Below are 26,238 nucleotides of genomic sequence, written 5' to 3'. Positions count from 1 at the left end.
ACCACGGAAGGTAGGGAGGCCGATGAACATGGACCAAGAGCAAGCGTTCTTGAGAATGTGTGCATTTCTCGAGGACAACAATGAAGAGCAACTGACTGTCACAGATCTTGCAAAGAAAATGACAGAGTATCTTGTAGAAGGAAACAGTTCTGCCTATAGTAATAAATGGCTGAGATATAGGCTGGAGGAGAGGTATGGCGATTCGCTATTCATAGCAGAGTGTGAAGGGTTGCCTAACATTGTAATGTTCCGTGAAAAGACCAGAATAATCCTGAGGGACTATTTCCGTAGTCAGGAAACGGATGAAGAAGCCCAGAAGAGAGCCATCATAGAGACTGCGGCCAAACTAATCAAGAGCGATATCAAGTCTAAGATCCCATCTTCAACCGATGAATATCCGAAGACTTCTTCGCTTGAATGTCAGTCTGCCTTAGATTATCTCCCCCTGAGTTTGCTTTGCTTGCTTGAAACCCTCTTCGTTGGAAAGGACATTCACAGGAAGGTCGCAAGCATTGGACAATCAGTTGTTCAGGCTGTATGTCCCAGGGCTGTAGTAGCTCCATTGCAGCTTGGGTTAGCAGTCCAGCTCCATCATCATTTCAGGTCTCGATTTCTTGTAGACAGTCAATCAGCCATGGGATATTGTTCATCATATTCGGAAGTTCAGCGATTCGAGGAAAATGCTGCCGCTTCTGTTGGCCAGGATGTACTCGGTGGTACCATAGACAGACTGGATATGGCACTGCTGTTCGCTGCGGACAACATCGATCATAATATCACGTTAGATGGGAAGGGGACTTTCCACGGCATGGGGATGGTAACTACTGTGACTCCAGGAAGGAAGGTCAGTCGCACTGTTCTCAGGAAGACTGCGGACTTGGAAATAGTTGAACAAAGCAGAGTTGATGTAAGGGAATACCGTTTCGCAAAACACACTTGCCGAAACATAAAATTCAAGCCCTTGCCATTTCTCGACGCCATTGACCATCGTGTTGATGTATTGTGGGAAATGTCTTTACGCTTCAAACAGCCTGCACCGAGCTGGAATGGAATGATGCACATGCTACATAAAGACTGTGATCATCCGGGGTCGTCTTCGGTAATCTTCCTGCCCATTATTGACATGTATTCCGGAGACAAATCATGCATCTTCTCTACTCTTGCTGAAAAACACCGATCCGCTGCAGTTGTTACATTCGATCAGCCACTCTACTGGAAAGCGTCAGAAATCGAACACGAGGTGCCTGAAGACAGCACGGTTCAAGATGTTGTCCTGATGCTCGGGAGCTTCCACACATTGATGAATCTTATGGGTGCCATAGGAAAGTTGATGGATGGGAGTGGAATCAAAGATCTTGGGAACAATTTACAGTGACAATGCTGTGCAACACATCATGACTGGAAAGGCAGTTCAGGGTGCAGTTCTTGGCCATCTCCTCCTTGATCAGTGTCTTACTGGGCATGGGAACTATGTGAAGGCCGCCTACCTTTACCTCCAGTCTATGACCACTCTGGAAGATGATATGCCATCAGTCTTCCATAGATTTATGAATGGCTTGCATGTTGTAAGGTGGACTGATCAGTACTGAGCAGGCCTGGGTTGCGACCTAGTCATCGAGCAAGCTCTGATGCGCTCCCTAAAAACTGCAGGAGGACTCACCAGAGGAAGTGGAATGTCCGAACATCAGAGGGCCTTGTGGACTATGTGCCAGTGTCCTCTTCCTACAGTGATGCAATGCAGGGTTTCACTCGCCAGAGCTTTGTCACCAGTGAACAACACAATGAGGCAAGAACGTCAAGGACGAGAAGAGATCGTGAAGACCTGGAGAAAATTGCAGATAAACTCGAGACCTTTTCACCTTTATCTGATGAATGTCTCTTCGCAACATTATCACCGGTGTCAATGCAAATAAGGATGTGAATGTCCATAACCTGTTCACCACTGGCAGAGAAATAGTGGCAACAATGGAGGGTCAATCACTATTTTCAGTTAAGTACAAGCGGTCAATGAAAGCCAAGACCCTGGCATCCAGTGAGGCTATTGACATTGCTAAGGACAAAACAATAGACCCCGCTTTTTTGTTCCAAAGGTTTCTTGTGGTGTCTCAAACTGCTGATCTTTCCCTTGATGAGGTGATGGCCTATGAACTTTCACCATACCCACCATCCCTCTTTGAGGCAAAAACATCTCTTACGCAAACCAAACAAAGCACAACTGATGGCTGCTATAAAAGAACAGAGTTCAGATGACGTAGTACTCAAGGATGTTCTCTTCTCCATCGACTGAAGTGGTCAGAAGGAAAGACATACTGTTCAATCGCTGAAGACTATGCATCTTTCACACTAAAGCACTATGGTAAGGCTATGATAGTATTTGATGGTTACATTGGAGGACCAAACACTAAGTACATTACCCATCAGCGACGGCGCAAAAAACGAACAAGTAACAAAGTGAACATTGCTGAAGGAACGAAATTTGTCGGGAAAAATGAGGACTTCCTTTTGAATATGGAGAACAAACAGTCTCTTATCAATCTCGTTTCACAGCGCATGAATGACAGAGGTTGCCACGTAATACAATCAGAGGGGGATGCAGATATGGAGATTGTTAAGGCAGCAGTGTCAAGGTCATCCAACAAAAGTACTAGTCTCATTGGCGAAGATACAGATCTTTTGGTGTTGTTACTTCATCACGCGTCAACCAGCGATGGCAACAAGCTTTATTTCTACTCGGATAAAGGGAGTCCTGCAACAGTATATGACATTAAGGTTATGAAGAAGTTCCTGGGAAACCATGTCTGCAGCAGTTTTCTGTTCCTTCATGCATTCACGGGTTGCGATACCACTTCCACGGTTTTTGGAATCGGAAAAAAACTCGATCTAAACAAGGTTTTGAAGGGAGACTCGGTCTTAAATAGCTGTGCTAAAATCTTTTCCACACCTAACAAAAACAGAGCTGAGATTGAAGACGCTGGGTGTAAAGCGATGGTGGCATTGTTCGGGGGCAAACCTGGAGACAATCTGTCTGCAATGAGGTATTCTACTCTCTGCAAAAAAGTTGGTTCAGCCAAAATCTGTGTTACATCTGAACGACTGCCACCGACCTCCTCTGCAACAAAGTATCATGCCCTTCGGAGTTACCTCCAAGAGATGCTTTGGATGGACAATGGTGAGGCCATGGACACTACTGAATGGGGATGGGAACTGCAGAACAACAGTCTAGTTCCAGTGATGATGGATACTTCATCCGCACCAGAAACACTTCTGAAAATAATTCACTGCAATTGTTCTCGTGGTTGTAGTACACTTCGGTGCACTTGCAAAAGACACGGACTTATCTGTTCAAGGGTATGCGGACCATGTTAAGAATGGCATTGTGACAATATGAGTGAGGAAGCAGTATCTGATGATGAAAATAGTGACTATTGACCTGACACGCTTATTCAGTGATGAAGTAGGTCTTAAAATGCACTGTGTATTAATTCTATAATTTCTAGAAATGTACATATATGTCATGATGTCATTGATGACATCATGACCTCGCCTGTCCATGTAGTTAGTATAAAAGTTTGTATAAAAATTGTTATATGAAAATATATAGTTTACAAAATGCAAACTCTTATGTAACCTAAAACTACAGCTTTGAAATAGGGAAATATTCGCTATTTTTAGTGCGATGGCTATCATCGTCTTATGACGTCATAGTTAGGACCTTTGTGGTGATCAATTTTTGGAAAACTTTTAATATGTTGTTACCCACATATAATAGTAATAAAAAAAATCATAAAACGCCTTCTTGGAATTTGTTCTGGGTCAAACCGTATTTTGACTGGACTATGAGCACTTGTATATACATTATGTACACACAGACAGGTTTAGGGCAGAATAAAATGTTTAGGAATGCTTCTTTACCTTTGTGACTGTGTATCTGATGTAGGAGAGACACAGCCATACATATAGCATACAGTAATTATGTTAGCATTTGAAGGTACATTTTGTTTATTATCATTGGGTTAAAATTGACTAACTTTCCTCCACTTAAGTGCTGTTCTGTACCTTGATTGCTTTCCTGCAGGAATTAACTATGCTCAGTTATCTATCGCAAGAACTCATTAACATGGTGGACTGGCATGGGAAAAATGTTGGTGTAATTCCCCTGTAGAATATAATTTGAAAACCTCCCAGCGCTGAGCCAATTTACTTTGCTATTAAAAGTTGAAAAATTCAGAAGTCGAGGTTGGTATCTGAAAAGTGCTTACGTTTATGCTTTCTTATTGCGGTGGCGAGGTATGAACAGGCATGTTCTGGCACAAAAGGTTGCGTTGTTGTTACTTTGTGGTTATTAACACAATCCATCAAAAACCGCTCCAGGTGTTGTGCTAACATAACAGTGCAACCAAAGTTCTCTGTGAGACATTGAGGTGATATTGCTCAACATCTTTAGCTCTTCTACAATAAGGAGATAATCTAGTTGCATCTAGAAACTGAATTTCAAAAAAATAATATTTGATTTTTCAAGGAACTGTAAGATACTAAAACCTCCGATACAGCATACAATAATATAGGGAGAGTGCAGAGATCAGGAAGAAAATTAAAATGTGAGCTACAGAAGAACACATTTTAGGAGTACAGATGGCTCATTATGCATTATACAGTATATGTCTTCTGATATAGAATGTAAAACAGGTTCTAATCGTGCTGGCATACACAAGTCAAAATCAGATCTGACCTTCAAAATTTCTGTTGAAGATCTGCTCTCGTGTGGATCTGCAAAAGGATTGGCCACCTATATATTCAATACCCTAGTTTTCTGTACAGAATCATCAGAAATATTTAGTAGCCAATTCATCAACACCGGCATTGCTCACACCTGTCTTGATGAGGGGGCATGCTGGAGTTAGATGCTCCAATTTATGAACATGTGCATGTCTCTTCGTGAATCAGGAGAGTCTGAGAAGTGGCGTGCAAGAAATCATACTCCAGCCAGGAACTAGAGTGGAATTTCTGTTGTAGGGGGAAGCCACAGCTCATCATGAATTGGCCTTAAAGACTCAGTTCTATTCCACTTTGTTAACTGTTATTACTGGTATATGTAGATCCATGTCGAAGCTTGGATAGATTTTAGTATGTGGCTCTCCATTACAGCTTAACTGCACAACGACTTGCTTAGCTCCCACTCATAGAGCTGTGCGGTAGAAGGTTTCCACTACAGGTAGCTGCCTCTCAGTCAGCGATATAGGAGTGTAATCAACCTTTTTTTTTTTTTTTTTAACTCTTTGGGATTGCCATTTAAAAGAGAAGACAATGATGTATTATGTCATGTACTGGTACTTTTTCTTAGTTTTCTTGAAAATATGGGAGGTATTCTTCCTTACATATCGGTTTAATACAAGTTTTAACGATAGCCTTGTAAAAGACATCATAAATTTCATACACACTCTTAAGTATTTTTCTGTCTTGTATTTTTTCTTTTTCCATTTCCATTTCCAATTGCAAACTGAAAATAAAAATCAGAAAAAAATGGTGTACTTAAACTATGCTGCTTTTAAAAAAAAATATGAACAAGTGCATAATGTAAAGGTGAAAAATAAATTTTTTTTGTTTTTTCTTTTAGAAAATCATTATGTGTGCAACCATTGTGAAGAATATTGCCATATTACTGTATTTCATCTGTCTGTTTAAAGGGAGTTTGTCACTAGAAAATTACCTATTAAATCAGGTTTTTATTTTGGATGTTTTCAATGTTTTTTTCAAGTTTTTATATTCCTCTTATATAAATAAAAAAAAAACCCTCAGAATTCTTGCAATCTTCGCATTGGCCACCTGGCCTGTTACTAGATTTCCTGATATGTACAAATGGCTTTTCATCAGTCTCGTTATCACAGACATGATTACAATGAACAGTAAAGGTACTGTCACACTAAGCGATATCGCTTGTGACGTTATAGCGATATTGCTAGCGATATCGCTGTGTATGAAACTTACCTACAACCCGCTCCCCCGCTGGTTATCGCTGATCGTGCGAGAACATCCTGGACTGCTTCTCGTCGTCAGCTTCCTGCGGCGCTTCCTGTGGAGAGACGAGCGTGGAGCCGGGCGGGAGGACGTCAGGATCGCCTAGTGTGACAGGTAAGTAGCGTCCCCCCCCAGCGATGTCGCTGGTGAGATCTGCCTGTGTGGCAGCTCACTAGCGACCACTTAGCGATGCACCAGCGATCCTGACCGTGTCATATCGCTGATCGGGATCGCTGGTACATCGCTAAGTGTGACAGAGCCTTAACACCTTCATTCAGAAGACATAACACAAGATCTTGATGGAGATCACCAATTCCTCACCCTCAACCAATAATGCCCGATCCCTGATTGGAGCATGTTCATTAAATGCTTTAATACAATTCAATAGGATGTGAGTTAGGCCATGTGCCCAACAGGAATTACAAGCCTAAAATTAGGTCTAGTAGCCAGAATGAAAACTGCTAAACTATTGATTTTTTTTCTACTGGCAAACAATCATTAACAATATTTAAAAAAAAAAAAAAAAAAATTACCATAAAAACCCGAATTAGACAACTGGGGATTTTCCATGCCTACGTTAAGTATTTAATATTTCTAGGTTGCTTTCTAAACATTAGGATTAAGTTTGAGTACTTTGTTAATACAGTCCACTTTATACACTAGAGATTTATCCAGGAAATATAATAGTTTGTCTTATTGATCTGAAGTGCTGCCAGGAAGTATCAACACTTACACCATCTAGGAGTTTAATGTTAATGTTTTATAATCCTCATTATTAATGGGAAATCCCAGACTCGGATCATGGAGTCAGTGAATGTGCATCTTCAATATAATTATCTAACTCAGACCTTTTCACAAAATATTCAGTCTTTGATTTTTCTTTTTTAAATCTCGTTTTGTCACTCCTGGTATACCAGGGATGGGGTCTGTCTTATGTTAATCTTTTCTTTGCGCTTCTAAACATACAGGGAAATAGTTTACTTTTCACGAGGGTTTAAATAAATAATCCCAAATCCCTACAGGCCTCGTTATAGTAGCCTATACATACAAAAATTTTCACTTGTATAAGAACTGAAATAAAAGTGTCTACCTTGCAATTTGCGCTCCTGCTGACTTGTTTAGCCTTAAGGAAGTATTGAAATTCATGATGCTCATTATTCCGAGCAATTTTAAGCAGTCTATTGTGATAAATCATTGTGAGGGTTGTCAAATTAAAGATTCTTCAGAAACGGAAATAAACCCATTTTTAAAACATGCGTTTTTAGAGAACGTTCAAACTTTAAGGGGGGGAAGGGGAACCTTTTTTTTGTCACAGTGATGGCCATTGCCTCGAAATAGAGCTCTTGAAAATTGATAGCAAGAATAGAAATGAGAAGACAACAATTCAAATGGTAATTTTCCGAAAGGCAAGCAGAAAATACACAATTATAAGAAAAACAGTATTTACTTGGTTTCCGCCTGTCATTCCGAGTTTATTTTCATTGTGTTCATTATAATGCAATATAATGTAGTTGTAGAACTTTCGCAAATATTTTGTAAAAAAAAAAAAAAAAAGGAAGTACATAGAGTAAATCAAAGAATAGCTTGCTTTACAGCAGACGAGATGACGACATAGATTGAACACTGTCTTATGTGCAAATCCTTCACGCTTCAAATGAATATATGGATATTTACTGCCTGTTCATAAAAAAAGCCTTTACTAACATGATGTATCAGATGGAACCTGCATTTGCATACTAGCACATCATATCTTCCCTAGATAGGCAAAGAAGAACATGTCCAGCAAAAGAAAAAAAATTACATACATACTGTATATACATGCATATATACAGCTGCTTGCGATAGCAAAACACGAAAAATGCCAAGGGGATGACTGCTATGTTACAACCAGGAATTTCACGATTTTCTTTGAGGGTTTACATCATTTCATGTAAGGAACATGCCTACAACTGTGAACATTTAGTTTTATTCTATTGTGAAGCAAAAAAACAAATAGGACAAAATAACAAAATGTCAGTGTGCATAACTGTTCATCCCAGAAAGTCAGTACTTTGTAGAGTCTCCTTTTGTGGCAATTACAGCTGCAAGTCGCTTTGGATAAGCCGCTATGAGCTTTCCACATCTTGTCACTGGGATTTTTGCCCATTCCTCTAGGTAGAATTGCTCCAGCTCCTTCAAGTTAGATGGTTTCCTCTGGTGAACAACAATCTTCAAGTCTGACCATAGATTCTCAATTGGATTAAGACATTTTCTCTTAAATCACTCGAGTGTTGCTTTATCAGTATGCTTTGGGTCATTGTTTTGTTGGAAGGTGAACTTCCGTCCCAGTCTAAAATCACTGAGAGACTGAAACAGGTCTTGCACAAGAATCCATCTTCCCCTCAACTCGGACAATTTTCCCTGTCCCTGCTGCCAAAAACAATCCCACAGCATGATGCTGCCACCACCATGTTTCACTGTGGGGATAACAGTGTTCTTGGGGTGATGAGCTGTGTTGGTTTAGAGCTAGATAGAGCGTTTACCTTGGTGGCCAAAAAGTTCAATTTTGGGCTCATCTGAGCACAGCACCTTCCTCCATACATTTGGAGAGTCTTTCACGTCTTTTGGAAAACTCAAAATGAGCCTTACAATTTTTCTGTTTACATAAAGGCTTTTTTCTGCCCACTCTTCCGTAAAGGCCACCTCTATGGAGTGCACAGCTTGTTGGGGTTGCATGGACAGATACTCCAGTCCATGCAACTGGGGGGAAATGTGTGTAAATGGTAAGTAACTGGCTTAGTGATAGCAGAGGGTGGTTATAAAAGGTATATTCTCTAACTCTGTGGCTGCAACCAGTGGGGTACCGCAGGGGTCGGTGTTGGGACCAATTGTCTTCAACATATTTATTAACGATCTGGTAGAAGGTTTACACAGTAAAATATTGATATTTGCAGATGATACAAAACTATGTAAAGCAGTAAATACAAGAGAAGATAGTATTCTGCTACAGATGGATCTGGACAAGTTGGAAACTTGGGCCGAAAGGTGGCAGATGCGGTTTAACATCGATAAATGTAAGGTTATACACATGGGAAGACGGAATCAATGTCATCATTACACACCGAATGGGAACCCACTGGGTAAACCTGATATTGAGAATGACTTGGGGATCCTAGTTAATGATAAACTTACCTGGAGCAGCCATTGCCAGGCAGCAGCTGCCAAGGCAAGCAGGATCATGGGGTGCATTAAAAGAGGTCTGGATACACATGATGAGAGTATTATACTGCCTCTGTACAAATCCTTGGTTAGACCGCACATGGAGTACGGTGTACAGTTTTGGGCAACGGTGCTCAGGAAGGATATAATGAAACTAGAGCAAGTACAAAGGAGGGCAACAAAATTAATAAAAGGGGATGGGGGAACTACAATACTCAGATAGATTAGCAAAATTAGGGTTACTTAGTCTAGAAAAAAAGACGACTGAGGGGTGATCTAATAACCATGTATAAGCATATAAGGGGACAATACAAATATCTCTCCGAGGATCTGTTTATACCAAGGAAGGTGACGGTCACAAGGGGGAATTCTCTGCGTCTGGAGGAAAGAAGGTTTTTTCCACCAACATAGAAGATTCTACTGTTAGGGCAGTGAGAATCTGTAATTCTTTGCCTAGGAGGTGGTGATGGCGAACTCAGTCGAGGGGTTCAAGAGAGGCCTGGATGTCTTCCTGGAGTGTAACAATATTGTATCTTACAGTTATTAGATTCTTTAAAAGTAGATCTGGGGATTTATTCTGACGGAATACAGGCTGAACTGGATGGACAAATGTCTTTTTTCGGCCTTGCCAAGTATGTTACTATGTTAACTATGTCTCTGCATGGGAACTCTGTAGCTCCTTCAGGGTTACCTTTGGTCTCTTTGATTCCTCTCTGATTATTGCCCTCATTGTCCGGGATGGAAATTTTGGTGGGTGGCCCTCTCTTGACAGGTTTGTTGTGTCTCTTCATTTGATGATAATGGATTTGATGGTGCTCTGGGGACCATCAGAGATCAGGATTTTTTTTAAACTAAACCCTGACTTGTACGTCTCAACAATTTTGTCCCTGACTTATTTGGAGATCTCTTTGGTCTTCATGGCATTGTTTGGTTAGTGGTGCATCTTGCTTAATGGTGTTGCAGCCTCTGTGGCTGTTAAGAAAAGGTGTGTATATACTGACAGACCGTCTGACACTTAGATTGCACACAGGCGGACTTCCTTTCAATAAGCATGCGACTTATGAAAGTACCGTATATACGCGCATATAAGACGACCCGAGTATAAGCCAACCCCCCCTAATTTTGCCACAAAAAACTGGGAAAACTTATTGACTCATGTATAAGCCTAGGGTGGAAAATGCAGCAGCTACTGGTAAATTTCAAAAATAAAAATAGATACTAATAAAAGTAAAATTAATTGAGACATCAAATGTTTTTGAATATCCATATTGAATCAGGAGCCCCATATAGTGCTCCATACAGATAATGATGGGCCCCATAAGATGCGCCATACAAAATATACCCTATATAATGCTGCACAAAGGTTAATAATGCCCCCATAAGATGCTCCATAGAATATGCCCCATAAGATGCTCCATAGAATATGCCCCATAAAATGCTCCATAGATTATGCCCCATAAAATGCTCCATAGATTATGCCCTCATATGCTGCCCCATAGATTATCCCCCATATGCTGCCCCATAGATTATGCCCCCATATGCTACTCTATAGAATATGCCCCCATATACTACTCCTTAGACTATGCCCCCATATGCTGCCCTATAGAATATGCCCCATTTGCTGCTCCATAGAGTATGCCCCCATACACTGCCCCATAGAATATGCCCCATATGCTGCTCCATAGACTATGCCCCCATATGCTAGCCACATAGAATATTCCCCCATATGCTGCTCCATTGGACATACCCCCATATGCTGCTCCATAAAATATGCTGCCCCAATAAGATGCTCCATATATTATGCCCCCATATGCTGATGCTGCAAAAAAATGCCATACTCACCTCTCCTGCTCAGGACCCGGCACCTGAGATATTCACCTGTCCGGGGTCCACCGCTGCTCACCGCTGTCTGCCGCTTCCTGTGTCAGTGACTGTTCAGCCAGCAGAGCGCGAGGCGCGCACTAACCATGTCAACGCGCCCCCTGCTGCCTAAATGTCACTGACACAGGACGCAGCAGACAGCGGTGAGCAGCGATGGACCCCGGACAGGTGAATATTGCACATACTTACCCCCTCCTCGCACGGTCTCTGCAGCCCCACTTCTCCGACAGCTCTTCTTTCCTTCAGAGGTCACGTGGTACCGCTCAATAAACTCATGAAGCGGGGGGCTGCAGAGACCGCGCCGGGGGGGTCAGTATGATCTCTGACACCCCCGCTCCCCCTCCCCCGCCGACTCCCAGGTATTTGACTCGTGTATAAGCAGAGAGGGGGACTTTCAGCCCAAAAAAATGGGCTGAAAATCTCGGCTTATACACGAGTATATATGGTAATTGCATGCGGCCCCTTAGGCAGGCATCTGCGGCCCGCAGTGCACCAAAGGTCTCACTCCCTAAGGCAGGGGGAAGGGCGCGCATACAGGAGAACGCTAAGGCTGCTCTGTGTGCACACACTGCACAGGAACTGGGGATGAGGTCACAGGAGGGGGAGGAATCAGGGGTCACATGATCAGGGGCCTCAGTGTATGCAGGACGCTACTGTCTGTGCTGGTTGTCATGGTGCTGGATGAACTTAAGGTTATGTGTGGGGTCAGGAGGGGTTTACAGAGTGGATGTAACAGAGCCGTGTGTGTACAAGGTGAGCAGAGCTGTGTGTGCACGAGGTGTACGGAGCGGAGCCCGTGTGTACGAGATGTACGGAGCAGAGCCGCGTGTGTATGAGGTGTACGGAGCAGAGCCGTGTGTGTATGAGGTGTACAGAGCTGAGCTGTGTGTGTATGAGGTGTACGGAGCAGAGCCGCGTGTGTTTGAGGTGTACACAGTGGAACCGTGGATGTACGGAGCGGAGCCGTGTGTGTACGAAGTGTACGGAGCCGCATGTGTACAGGATGTACGGAGCGGAGCCCTGTGTGCACGGAGAGAAGCCGTGTGTCTACGAGGTGTACGGAGCAGAGCCGTGTGTCTACGAGGTGTACAGAGCGGAGCCGTGTGTCTATGAGGTATATTAAGTTTGAAAGGAATTCGGCCTGCCAGCTCAAATTTGTTTTTATGTGGGGCCCATTTACTCTGCAGTTTGAGACCCCTGGTTTAGGGGCTTCATAGCAAAAGGGGTGAATATAACATATGCACCTGCCAATTTTTAATTATTTGTTCCCATAAATCTAATTTATGCTTATATTTTTCTCACTTTATCAACTTAGAATATTTAGTGCTGATGCATCACACACAAATCATATCACAACAATATTTAAACACGTTGGAATGTAACAAAATAGGTAAAAAGCCCATGAGGTTGAATACTTTTGCAAGCCACCGAACATACTTTATACTGTTATTTGTAATATTTACAGTAATAATTTTTATCTTAAGATTTTTCTGGATTCCAAACCGTGGTATATAAGTATTGCTTTAACCAGGTTCTTTGGTTCTATATACTGTACATGACATGACTTGAAAAAGTATTCATACCCTGCGCACTCTCTTGATTTTTTTCACGTCAAATTCACAAATGTAATGTGTTTTATTGGGACTGGGCAACAACAGAGAGAGGAGAGGCCTGTGAGATTGCAATTGCTTTTGCGGTTACACTGTGCCCATGCACACTTTACAATTATTTTCAAGCCACACAGAAGGAGGTGCAATTCATGTTGAGAGGGCAGGATGGTGCATAGTAATGTCTTAGTCATGCGAAGGATGCACTGAGCACCCTGATTTGTATATCAAACAAATGCTTCTTAAGCACGACAAAGGTAGCTTTCACTGTATGGTTTTATAGGGGGTAATGTCATCCTATATGACTATTAGTTTAAATAGTGATTTTTAAGTGACAGACTCCCTTTAATAATCTATATTACAAAATATTTGTTGTAACTGCAACAAAAAGAAAAAAAGATTTGCAAAACATGGATTTGAAACTTGGACTATTCCTCCTTGGAAATCTAACAGTACAACAATATTTTTGGGATGCTTTCTGCGCACAGCCCTCTCAGATCATAACACGGCATCGTGATAGGATTATAGTCAAGACTCTGACTTGGTCATTCCATTTTGTTTCATTGTCTTGTCTCTTTATCTTGATGCCATCGGTGGTTGCCCTTAGATTCTTCTTTAAAATCAATTTCTCTGTGTGTATTGGCCATGCCCACTTCACATAGCCCCACCCAATCACAAAGCATCTTTCATTTAACCAGAGCTGTTTAAAATAAGCTGAGCTGTGATTGGTTGCTATGAGAAACAGTTTTCCCGCTCCACAACACCTCAGCAGACAGTGATCCTGGATATGGAAGTGTTGGCAATTCCACTCTGTGCTCTGGTTCTGACCCCAGGCCTCTCTTAAAGGGATCCCGGGTATGAAAGTGAGGGCAAATCCACTTTGTGCTCTGGTTCTGACCCCAAGCCCCTCTTAAAGGGATCCCTGGTATGCAAGTTAAGACGGTTCCACTCAGCGCTCTGGTTCAGACCCCAGGCCTCTCTTAAAGGGATCCCCAATATGGAAGCTAGGACCGTTCCCCTAAGCGCTCTGGTTCTGACTCCAGGCTGACGGGATGATGTGGGATATTAGGGGTAGTAGTCCGGTAGCACTGGCTGACGGGATGATGTGGGATATTATAGTGAATGTGGCTATGCGGAGTCGGCGGGGCTATACCTATAATATAGATATAATCATTATAATTTGCTATAACTAACCGTAGTTAGTTACTATGCCCAGGCAACGCCGGGCTCTTCAGCTACTATGATATAAAAAGAGTTTTTGAGAATTTTTTTGGAGCAGGTCGGTTTTAAAAAGTGCCTTAAAAAAAATTGGTTTTATAATGCTTGAAAGACCTCCTGCTCGTCTAATGAAAAACCTTCTTCAAGTCAAGTGTTCAGTGTTTTGAATGTTTTTTTTTTTTCAGCTTCAGGATTTGAAAAACGCATAGTAGGAAAAGAAAAAAAATTGCATGTCACTTCTGTGAAGAAGCATCTGCTGGAATCAGACTATGCACGGTCCAATCATAGGGCTTGAAAAAACATTTCTGGAAAAAAAAATAACTCTTGCAAATTGATTTAAAAACTCTTCAAACTTGCTTCGGAAAACGCAAAGTTCCTTCATAAAGTCCCCAAAAATCATTTCCTAAAGAGGTTTCCACTAGAAACCTTGCTGCTTTTCAGCACCTCAAAATAATTCTGTTTGCTAATACTAGGGTATCCCAGCAGCAAAGCAGCCGCAATCCATGTTGTTGTCCACACCATTCTACACAGTTGTGATGGGGTCTTAGGGCCCATTGTTCTTTTTCCAAACATAACATTGTGCATTTGTGCTCTAAGGCTTTTTTGTGTCTCGGATACCGAAAGAACATTGTTGCAGAAGCATTGTGGTGTTTTACAGACTTAAGAAGAAGAACAATTTTTATTTGGAATTATATCCATATTGGTTCCCATAGAAGGCAATGAATGATATAAATTGCCAGAAAAAAAATTAAAGAAACAGCTGGGGGTTAACCCAAACTTAGCTTCCAGCCTCGACACGTTTCCCCGTCCACACGGTTCATCAGGAGGCACAAAAAGGAACCAGATAATTCATAGATGTGAGGTGTCTAGATAGAGGCAAAACCTGGTATAATTCTGATGTTCCTTCATTGAACCACGCTATTTTTTACCTCTTGTTTGTGCTTGTCTGATTTACTGCACAGAGATTGGTTTTGGCTCTATCTGATAACGCATTTAGAATCTATGTTTTCTGTAGTCTATTAATACCCAAAAAGACAAGATTGCCACTATCTACTGGTAGCTTATGGAATCTATATTTTCTGTGGTCTATTAATACCCAAAAAGACAAGACTTGCTGCTATCTATTGGTTATACAAGAGGTTTCTCTGTGTTTACATGTAATAGCCTGTCTTTTATTGTACATTAATAGCCTGTGTATTATATTAAGCACTATCTTTTTCATCTCTTATTTGCTTATTGTTTTCCCACCTGTAGTTTATAAGGGTCATTTAGGGCGCGTCTGGGACAGCTGCCGCGGAGTGGGGGCGCCAAATAATCGTGTCTTTTAGGGTGCCAACCTCCACTGTCAGGAAGAGATAGCAGGCTAGCGTAGGGCTGTCGTAGGTTATTAATGTATAGAGTTTGTAATTGTGTTACTGCACTAGGGGGGTGTTTTTACCTCAATTTATTAACATTTCATGTTTTTAAAAGGGATTATATGATTGCACTTTTGATATTTTTTCCCTGGTTCTGTGGACATTTTTTTGATTAATCTTGAGATTTTTTACATCTCTATCAGGATTGGCCACTTTGCTGCATGGGCTATCTTAACAGGAAGCCCATTCCTAGAGAGACAGTAGCAACGGTCCTGAATTTGTAGACAATTTATCTAACCATTTATTCATGTATACCTAGGTCTTTAGCAACTTAGTCTCCTCCAACTTCATATACAGTATTCTTTAAGGTCTTCTGACAAGTTTTAAAAGTTCTTTGCCTTGAAACATGGTTTACATGAATCAATGTTTCCTTAGGAGAACTGATTTATCAGTATCTAGGCTTAGTGTGCTTTTATATACAGTTGTGGCCAAAAGTATTGACACCCCTGCAATTCTGTCAGATAATACTCAGTTTCTTCCTGAAAATGATTGCAAACACAAATTCTTTGGTATTATTATCTTCATTTAATTTGTCTTAAATGAAAAAACACAAAAGAGAATGAAGCAAAAAGCAAAACATTGATCATTTCACACAAAACTCCAAAAATGGGCCAGACAAAAGTATTGGCACCCTCAGCCTAATACTTGGTTGCACAACCTTGAGCCAAAATAACTGCGACCAACCGCTTCCGTTAACCATGAAGGAGTTTCTTACAATGCGCTGCTGGAATTTTAGACCATTCTTCTTTGGCAAACTGCTCCAGGTCCCTGATATTTGAAGGGTGCCTTCTCCAAACTGCCATTTTAGATCTCTCCACAGGTGTTCTATGGCATTCAGGTCTGAACCCATTGCTGGCCACCTTAGAAGTCTCCAGTGCATTCTCTCAAACCATTTTCTAGTGCTTTTTGAAGTGTGTTTTGGGTCATTGTCCTGCTGGAAGACCCATGACCTCTGAGGGAGACCCAGCTTTCTCACACTGGGCCCTACATTATGCTGCAAAATTTGTTGGCAGTCTTCAGACTTCATAATGCCATGCACACGGTCAAGCAGTCCAGTGCCAGAGGCAACAAAGCAACCCCAAAACATCAGGGAACCTCCGCCATGTTTGACTGTAGGGACCGTGTTCTTTTCTTTGAATGCCTCTTTTTTCTCCTGTAAACTCTATGTTGATGCCTTTGCCCAAAAAGCTCTACTTTTGTCTCATCTGACCAGAGAACATTCTTCCAAAACGTTTTAGGCTTTTTCAGGTAAGTTTTGGCAAACTCCAGCCTGGCTTTTTTATGTCTCGGGGTAAGAAGTGGGGTCTTCCTGGGTCTCCTACCATACAGTCCCTTTTCATTCAGACGCCGATGGATAGTACGGGTTGACACAGTTGTACCCTCGGACTGCAGGGCAGCTTGAACTTGTTTGGATGTTAGTCGAGGATCTTTATCCAACATCCGCACAATCTTGTGTTGAAATCTCTTGTCAATTTTTCTTTTCAGTCCACATCTAGGGAGGTTAGCCACAGTGCCATGGGCTTTAAACTTCATGATGACACTGCGCACGGTAGACACAGGAATATTCAGGTCTTTGGAGATGGACTTGTAGCCTTGAGATTGCTCATGCTTTCTCACAATTTGGTTTTTCAAGTCCTCAGACAGTTCTTTAGTCTTCTTTCTTTTCTCCATGCTCAATGTGGTACACACAAGGACACAGGACAGAGGTTGAGTCAACTTTAATCCATGTCAACTGGCTGCAAGTGTGATTTAGTTATTGCCAACACCTGTTAGGTGCCACAGGTAAGTTACAGGTGCTGTTAATTACACAAATTAGAGAAGCATCACATGATTTTTCAAACAGTGCAAATACTTTTGTCCACCCTCTTTTTTATGTTTGGTGTGGAATTATATCCAATTTGGCTTTAGGACAATTCTTTTTGTGTTTATTCATTTAAGACAAATTAAATGAAGATAATAATACCAAAGAATTTGTGTTTGCAATCATTTTCAGGAAGAAACTGAGTATTATCTGACAGAATTGCAGGGGTGTCAATACTTTTGGCCACAACTGTAACAAGTAAAACTACTAAGGCTAGGTTCACATTTGCAGTTGAGTACGCAGCGTATCGTCCGCAACCACATGCAAACGCATACATTTGCAGACGATTGGCAAGTGCCATTTTCCCAGCTAATTTTTGAATGTACAGAAGCCACGCCCAATGGGCATGTCTTATGTAAATTCCTGCATATGCAAACGCAAAGCGTACGCATGTGCTCCCATAGACTGTAATGCGTTGTTTAGACGCATTCCTTCCGCAAGCGTCCACATGCGTTTGAAGGTGGCAATTTGCCGACACCAAAATTGCAACATGTTGCGTTAGCCGCACCCCGCCGCACAACCCAAAACGACGCATGCATAAGCAAACGGGGTCGAACACATACAAACGCATGTACCTGCGTCCACAACGTTAAAGATAGGAAAACACGACGCATGCGGATGTATGCGTCAGAAACGCTGCGGACACAACCGCAAATGTGAAACCAGCCTTATAAAAAGACACATTTCCAATCTCATTTACTAATTTAACCACTTCACGCAAAATCCTGTTTTCACCTTACTGACTAGGCCAAATATTTCAATTCTGACCAGTGTTTCTTTAGGTAGTAACTCTGGAAATCTTCAACATATCCTGGTGATTCGGAGATTGTTTTTTTGTGAAACATTGTACTTCATGATACTAATAAATTTAGGTCACTGTGATTTGCATTTTTTATGAAAACATCAAACCAACAATTTTGAAAAATTCTAAATTTTTATGCCCCCAAATAAGTCATACAAAATAATTACTAAGTAACATTTTCACCACATGTCCACTTTTTGTCAGTATCATTTTTTAAATATTGTTTTTTGGTTAGGAATTTAGAAGAGTTAAAAAAAATTAGCATTATTTTTTCATTTATCCTATGAAATTTACAAATCCTAATTTTTTTTCAGGGACCACTTCACTTTTAAAGTGACTTTGGGGGGTCATATATGTCAGAAAACCCCCCCAAAAAGACGCCATTAGAAAAATGGAACCCCTCACATTATTGAAAACTACAATCAGGAAGTTTGCTAACCTTTTCAGGTGCTTCACAAAAATAATAGCAAAGTGGAAGAAAAATAATGAAAAATTATGTATTCAATAAATGCTCCAGGTTGGGTGATTGGCAAGTGGTTTATACTGGTCAATTATTAGAAACAAGTGTTCCTAAGAATGCTTGCCCAAACAGCCAGTATAAATCCACCCTTTGCGCCCTGCACTGTGGATATTTCCTCTATGTCCTCATAAGGCCTGTTTCACACTTCAGTTTTTTTGTGTCAGTTAAAATCCGCCAAAATGGCGGAAAGCGGATCCGTTGCTAACTGATGTGAACGGATGCCACCGGACCGTTTTTTTTACGGATCCGGGAGAGAGAGGGAGAGAGAGGGGGAGAGGGGGAGAGAGGGAGACCATTTTTTCTGTTCGCCAGAAATGATTTCAGGGTTAAATTTCCGACTGACTTCATTCCTCCGGGCATGTGCACTATAAAATGCGGATCCTGCAGCAAAAAAAACGTTGTATGGTCCGTCCAGGCATGTCGGCGGACGCAAAAAAACGGATCCAACGGATGGCCATCCGTCAAGATCCGCCGGTAATGCAAATCAATGGGGAAAAACGGATCCGCCAAAAAAATGACGGATCCGTTTTTTTTTTTGCAAAACGACGGATTTTGACTGATGGTCAAAAACGGAAGTGTGAAACAGGCCTTAAAAGACATGAAAAGTACAACTGTTTGTTTATTCGTCTGGTAATCAATATAGAAATACGGGAAATCCCAGATGATTTACTTGCTTTTTCTATAATTTTATCATTTCAATCTGTTTAGCATAATATATGGGTGATATCTAAAATTCAAAATAGGATCTGATCAGATCAGATAGGACGTTGGCTTGAAAGGATACAAAGATGTCAACAGTTTGATAGAGATTTTAATGATAGAAAGCTCTAAAAATGTTATTATAAAACGTTTTAACAGCCTTTCTAGCTGTGAATGTATATCAGTGTTTAAAACTCTACTGTTACCACATTTATGGGCCATGTCAAAAGAAAATGTATAGCTAAAAAAAAAATAAACAGTATCATATGGCATTCTCATAGGCTTCTATGGCCTAAATATGCAGCGGGTGAGATAAGTATTGAATACGTCACCAATTTTCTAAGTAAATATATATCAAAAGATTTTTTCTTTGGCATAGTTTACACATGTTCTGTCACCAATCCAGACATATCTGTTGTTCTAAACCCTGTACTTGTATTACCAATCGCTACCTTTTCTGGAGCATGATCTCTGTGATGTGCCATTCTTTTATTATTCTTCTTAGAAATGTATCCATAAATCAACAATGTTTAGCACACACCTGGTGAGGTGGATCCACAAAGCGGAAGGTTGGGGTGGACATAAGGATCTAGGATCTATGGCATAGCAGGTTAAGAGGCACGTGGTACAAAGTGTTGGATAACTGGCTATGTTAGCTGGCGGTAGAAACAAATAATTACCCAGAATATCACAGCAAGGAGAACTCCGCGTGATACTCTACTGCAAAGCAAGAAGGGCAAACGAAATATTGGATTTGACGGTCCTATCCGTTTTATTACCACCTTTAACCACCAGTGGATAAACATGCGTCAGATCCTTATTAAACATTGGGGTATTTTGAAGGCTGACCCTATCCTGGAATCTACTCTGGGTGACCTTCCTGCCATGACGTCCCGACGTTCTAAGAATTTGGGAGATCTACTTGTCAAAAGTTACTAGGTCCCCACTATTCGTAATGTCTTTGGTTTTTGTGGTCCGATTCCGGGTTTTGTGCCTTGTGGTCACTGCCTTGCATGCGCCAATGTTCAGCGGAGTACTAACTTCAGTTCCTCGGATGGCTTGCGTACCTTTGATATTCGCCAACGTATATCCTGTGGTAGTACCAATGTTGTTTATTATGCCACCTGTGGTTGTCCCAGGATATATGTTGGCTTGACTACCAGAGAACTCCGTATACGGGTACGCAAGCACGTCCGCGACATTGGCACTGCCAAGGCAGTTTTGGACCCCTTGGAGCTTAAAACAATCCCTCGGCATTTTAAAACTCATCACAATTGTGATGCTGGATCACTCAAAATCCGTGGTATTGATATTCTCCATCTCGGTATTAGGGGAGGCAATAATAAGAAGATCTTGGCCCAGATGGAGACCCGTTGGATTGTTTTACTTGATACCATGGCCCCTAAGGGCCTAAATGAACACCTTAGCTTTGCCCCTTTTTTATGAGATGTAGTTTATAATATGTCATTGACTTACCTATTGTTGGTCCCATTACTACCAGATGTCCTTGTTTTTAATTTTTAATTTTTATTTTTAATATTTTATTCCTTTTTCCTTATTTTCTCACTTTGTGTGGTTATAGGACCTCTTCTTTTGACGCATTAGGACCCTCACATCTGAAGTGGCCTCAGAATTAATAAAAAATGTCTCAATTTTGGATCTACTGGGACATATTATTTGTCTACATTACATCATGATCTATGTGGCTCGAATATATTACTTATCTTGATATTTCTTTTTGCGTCATGTGTCCATTGTGATGATTTGTGATTTGTATACTTTTCTTGTATATTACAATGTTGTCACTGTAGAGGCTATTTCTATTGTACCTTCTTGTCATATAGTTTAGGGCTATTTCGGCGTATTATTATAACTATGCCTGTTTACTTGTTTTTTTGTGTCATGCTGCGATTCACTATTATGCCTTTTCCCCTATTTATATATTCTAATTTTGTTACTGTGCGGGATTTTTTTAGGTTACAGTGTGAATTTGCACCATGCACTTTAGGGCCATTTGTGCTCACTATTATGCCCCTCTGTGATATTCTGGGTAACTATTGCGGATGTGCGCATCCACGGTGGTGTGCGCCTGAGTGCTCTGGCAGCAGGGCGTCTTTATGTCTCTGTGCACACCGGGATATTTTTATCCCGCTTGTGCATATGATGACATGACGCCCGGGCTGTGTGGAGGACCTGGCGCGCACACCGTGCATGCGCCGCTAAAACAGCTCCCATTGGTTCCTGAGCCCCACGGGACATGTCACATGGGCTATTTTAAGGTCCTACTCCTCACCACTTACTATCCCCTTGAGAAAGCGGCATTAGTGCCTGCGAAACGCGCGTCGGGAGTGGACGCCTGGTCGTGGGGCACTCTCTCTGGCACCCTTTTCATCCTGGTAAGCTCAGCCATTAATACTGGCATATATTTTCTATTTGTTAGTTCAATATGCCTTACCTCCTTGGGTCACTTGACCAGGGCTATCAGTAATACCGGGTTTGGATGTCAGAGAGGCGGTCTCTTCTTTTGCCTGCATGTTCCTTGGTGCACTATGGTTACTCTCTTTCTGATACCTTTTTATGTATTTTGTACTTTGAATTAAACGTAATTTTGGTAAATCTCCTTTTCACCGTGTACTCCTTTTTCCTCTGGTGTTGTCATTACGATTAGAGTTGGTGTAGTCGTTTTGCTGGGAGGCTCACCAGGTGGTGATGTTCTCCCGTGCAATATTATGCAACTGGTTCTGTTTCTATTAATAAAAGTTAACTGAATCCTTACTAGACCTTGAACTGAGCACAAATGGGTTGATTAAAGGGAGAAATGCACCAGTCTATCCTTTCTATATTATTTATTTTACTCTTTTATATAGTGCCATTCATTAATTCCACAGCACTTTACAGACATTATCATCACGGTCTCTATTGGGCTCATAATCAAAATTCCCTCTCAGTATGTCTTTGTAGTGTGGGAAGAACCCAGAGGAAACCCACGAAAACACAGTGAGAACTCTTTGCAGATATTGTCTTTGGTTGGATTTGAAACCAGGACCATGAAAAGGAATGTAAATAACATTACAAAAGTAAAGATAAAAAATACTTACTCTGTATTGGGGTTGTCAACACATGACACATATAGCACCCTTGCAACGTTCTGCACTTCGGGAACATTTTTCGGGTCACAGGATGCACTTCCAGAGAAAAAGCAAGAGCCAGCACTTGCAGATTTTTTTATTTCCACCAACACTGTGTCAGTGTTTAACAGCCAAAGCTAAAAGAATAGGGAAAGAAACAATCGTTAAGAGAACATAATTTCTGAATTATTAAGCTAGAATTACACAACTTTATTTCCTCTCATCCGAGAAAATAGATCAGATTATGTCAATTACACTCTGATCAAAGTTTCAAAAGTGTGAGCACAGTGTGAACCGATTTTCTCGGACGAGAAGATGGGGAAAAAAATTCTCTATCGTCTCCATTCTGTCAGTCCATAAAAATCGGAAGTGATCGGAGAGAGGTACAAGTTATTCAAAGAACTAATTGACTCTCATGATGAAAGTAAAAGACTGGTCATACGGAGCGCAAGCGACACAGTTCAGCTGGTATTAAAAGTCTTCATTTATTAGTTTCCACAACGCGTTTCAAAAGAATAGCTCCGTCTTCCTCAGGTGGTCTTTTACTTTCATCCTGTCTGATCCTCTCTTGAGGTACCCGGCTTGAGCTGCAGCGGACCACCCTCACTGCATCTACCTCACCGCTAGCCTGGCACTCCTTTCGTAGCCTGACTCTGACTATAATTGACTCTCATGCCAGAGGGCGATCTGAATATCAGATCAAACTTGGGCATGATGCAATTTTTTTTACTCTGACAGACTCTTTAAAAGGAAAAAAAAAATCTGACATGTACAGCCCCACATCATAACATTGGTCCTGGTGTGATCCGATGTTTTGTCGGATCACATTCGGACCGAAAATACGGTTGTCTACACGAGCTCTTAGTGAGTGCCGTTATCATGTGCAATCATTCAACAATGATAATTGGAGAACCTCAGTTCAATATAATTGTGATATCTGGCGCTTTATATAAATAAAAGCAAAGAAAATTTCTATAGTACATACCATACGTGTTATATGAATACACTTTTCAACGTTATTTCTCAGTGACAAATAATTTAGCTATACCTCCCAACTTTTGAAGAAGGTAAAGAGGGATAAAGGCGGCGGCGCGCGCTGTGGCAAATTTTAGGCCACTCCCCTAGCCACACCCATTTTAAGCCACACCCATTTACACACACCTTTTCCTCACTCCTCTGTCCACCCTAGACTCCTGTGTCCCCTCTGTACTCCTCTGTCCACCCCAGACTCCTGTGTCCTCTTTGTACTCCTCTGTCCACCCCAGACTCCTCTGTCCCCTTTGTACTCCTCTGTCCACCCCAAAACTCCTGTGTACCCTCTGTACTCCTCTGTCCACCCCAAACTCCTCTGTTCTCCTCTGTCCACCCCAGACACCTCTGTCCCTTCTGTCCACCCCAGACTCCTCTGTCCCCCTCTAGTCCTCTCTGGACTCCTTTCTCTCCCTCAGACTCCTCAGTCCCCTCTGGACTCATCTAACCCCTCTAGTCCTCTGTCCCTTCTGTCCCCTCCAGACTTCTCTCTCTCCCCCAGACTCCACTGTCCCCTCCGGACTCCTATCTCCCTCAGACTCCACTGTCCCCTCCAGACCTCTCTGTCCCCTCCGGACTCCTCTCTGTCCCTGAGACTCCACTGTCCCCCCCAGACTCAGCGTGTTCCGTATACCTGAGCGCCTGACCGCGTCCTCACAGCACCACACACTCTCTGGGCACTTGCTGCAGCACGGGGGCGCATCTCCTTAGTGATATACGGTAGCTGTAGTTCCAGGTTCTTGCTTCCTGGGGCTGGGCTGGAGGTGAGCTCTGTGCTCCCTGTGGATGTGACATGGCGATCCCCGCACTGTGCTGGATTCAGCTCCGGCCCCTGTATAGCACCCCAGTACCGGATCGCGGGATAGAAAGCTTCCCGGCCGGGACGGCGGGATAAGGATCAGAAATCGGGTCTGTCTCGCGGGAATCGGGAGGGTTGGGACCTATGATTTAGCACATTAAGAATTCACTCAGCAGGTTGTAGAAGTCTCCACTACACATCTGATCACACCAAACTTGGTCAATGGTATCAGTAGGGATTAACTATTATTTTAAATCCATGAGCCAACGGCCAAAAAAATCCCATTTTAACCAATTCATAATAAAACATACCGCACATTTAAATTATTACATTAAAGATATGAACAACTAGTTAACTAGTGACAGCACCTGCTGGCTTTGAACCCCTTCACGACATATGATGTATATTTACCTCATATGTCGTGTCCTTGCTTTTGATGTGAGATCGCACACTCAGCCCGAATTCAAGTACATGAGGGCTGATTTAACGAGCCATCATGTGCCACTGAAGCCACTTAAATTCTGCTGTCAATCTCTGATATTGGGATTTAACACGCACCAGCAGAGAGCACGTTATTCAACGCTCCCATCGGCACACCTATGATGTGATCACGGGGCACCTATGGGTTGCCATAACACATGAGGGCCTGCTGATGACCCTCGTGCCTGTCATTACGATCCTCCTGTGAACGACGGTCTGTAGCTGGCGTTCATACAAGACTGTGATTTCTACTATACACAGCAGAGCTGATGCCCTGCTGTGTATAGCACAAGCTATAGGAGCTTAAAGTCCCCCAAAAGAACTATTAAATAAAGTAAAAAGTTTTTAAAAATATAAAAAAAATAAAATAAAGTTCAAATCATCTCCTTTTGCCTCAGTACAAACAACAGCTCAAGGCGCTAAATATAAGCCCTCACACTGCACTATATCCCAAAAAATGAAAAAAACTGAGGGTCTCAGAAAATGGTGACAAGTGATAAAAAAAGTCAGCTCTGCTTTTAAACGGTGCTGAGAAATAAGCGTATAGAGCCCTCCCCTTCATCTCGGCTACCGGGGATAGCGGAGACCCTGGAGAACATGATACAGGTCGTTATTTAACGTCCCCAGTCTCGTGATCGCAAAAAAAAAAAAATCCGCTTTTCCATTAATTTCTCTCTCCTCTGATATGATCTAGCGTACCAGAGGAGAGAGAAAAGGGTTCCCCCCGAGGGCCGCCAGTACCTCTGACATCCCCTGACCCTCCGGCTCTGCCCCCTGGCCCTCCGCGTCCACTTCCTGAAAGAAAATGGCAGGCACATGCGCAGTGCGCCCGCTGAGATCTGCTGGCTGGTACCCGGCAACAATAGGAGATTTTTCCTATTGGTTCATTTTGATCACTCTGATAGACCCTGTCACAGTGATCAATGTTATGATTAAGTAACCGAGGAGGATAACGGGGAATAGACTAGGCAACCAGAGAACCAGAGAGGATGGTAGGTAGCGGATTGCAGACCCCTAAACTGCCAATACAATTACCAGTGGGACGTACCTATGATGCCCTAGACGCCTCGGCACAGCCACAGAATTAACCAAGCTTAAAGAGAAATGGGAAAGCTAAACTGCCCCGGAGTAGAACCCCAAAGGAATAGATAGCCCTCGAACATATATTGCCGGTGAGACAAGATGAGGCACAAACACAGGCAGAAAATAGAGAAAGCAAATGATGGGGCCCAAACTGTCTAGATAGAACAGGACAGGAAAGGAACAGGACAGGAGAGGATACTATCTGCAATCACTCAAAAAACCCTAAGAAAAATCCAACATGTCTGATATGCAAAAATACTGAGGCCACACGACCTCTCCCCCACTAAATCAGAACTCTGGTGTGAACTGGTTACTAAAAAGACTAACATACGCTGTGGCATATGGAACAGAGTCCAGCGGAGGTCCCATCAGGGAACCAGGCTGAACTCACACCAGCTAAGCAAAAATCAGAGACACGCAAAAATGGATCCAATGCAAAAAAGATACAAAAAAAATAACTTATCTGAAAGATGCAGGACGGAGCAGGAGACAAGCAGACTTCA

The 26,238-nt window shown here is 42.1% G+C and overlaps 1 protein-coding gene across 4 annotated transcripts in view; it reads right to left on the bottom strand.

The window, feature by feature from the left end:
• UBE3D (ubiquitin protein ligase E3D) overlaps positions 1 to 26,238 on the bottom strand; it is a 273,046-nt gene that overhangs the window by 130,718 nt on the left and 116,090 nt on the right. For all 4 annotated transcript variants that reach the window (XM_073589672.1, XM_073589671.1, XM_073589673.1 and 1 more), the window contains exon 8: positions 22,315 to 22,481. In XM_073589672.1, the coding sequence (XP_073445773.1) occupies positions 22,315 to 22,481 (167 nt within the window). The remainder of the gene's footprint in view (positions 1 to 22,314; positions 22,482 to 26,238) is intronic.

Source organism: Dendrobates tinctorius, unplaced genomic scaffold (assembly GCF_039654945.1).
Source record: "Dendrobates tinctorius isolate UK_male_01 unplaced genomic scaffold, ASM3965494v1 ptg000111l, whole genome shotgun sequence".
Classification (NCBI taxonomy): domain Eukaryota; kingdom Metazoa; phylum Chordata; class Amphibia; order Anura; family Dendrobatidae; genus Dendrobates; species Dendrobates tinctorius.
Note: the sequence above shows the minus strand (reverse complement) of the source record. Positions and strands in the feature narration are given on the sequence as shown.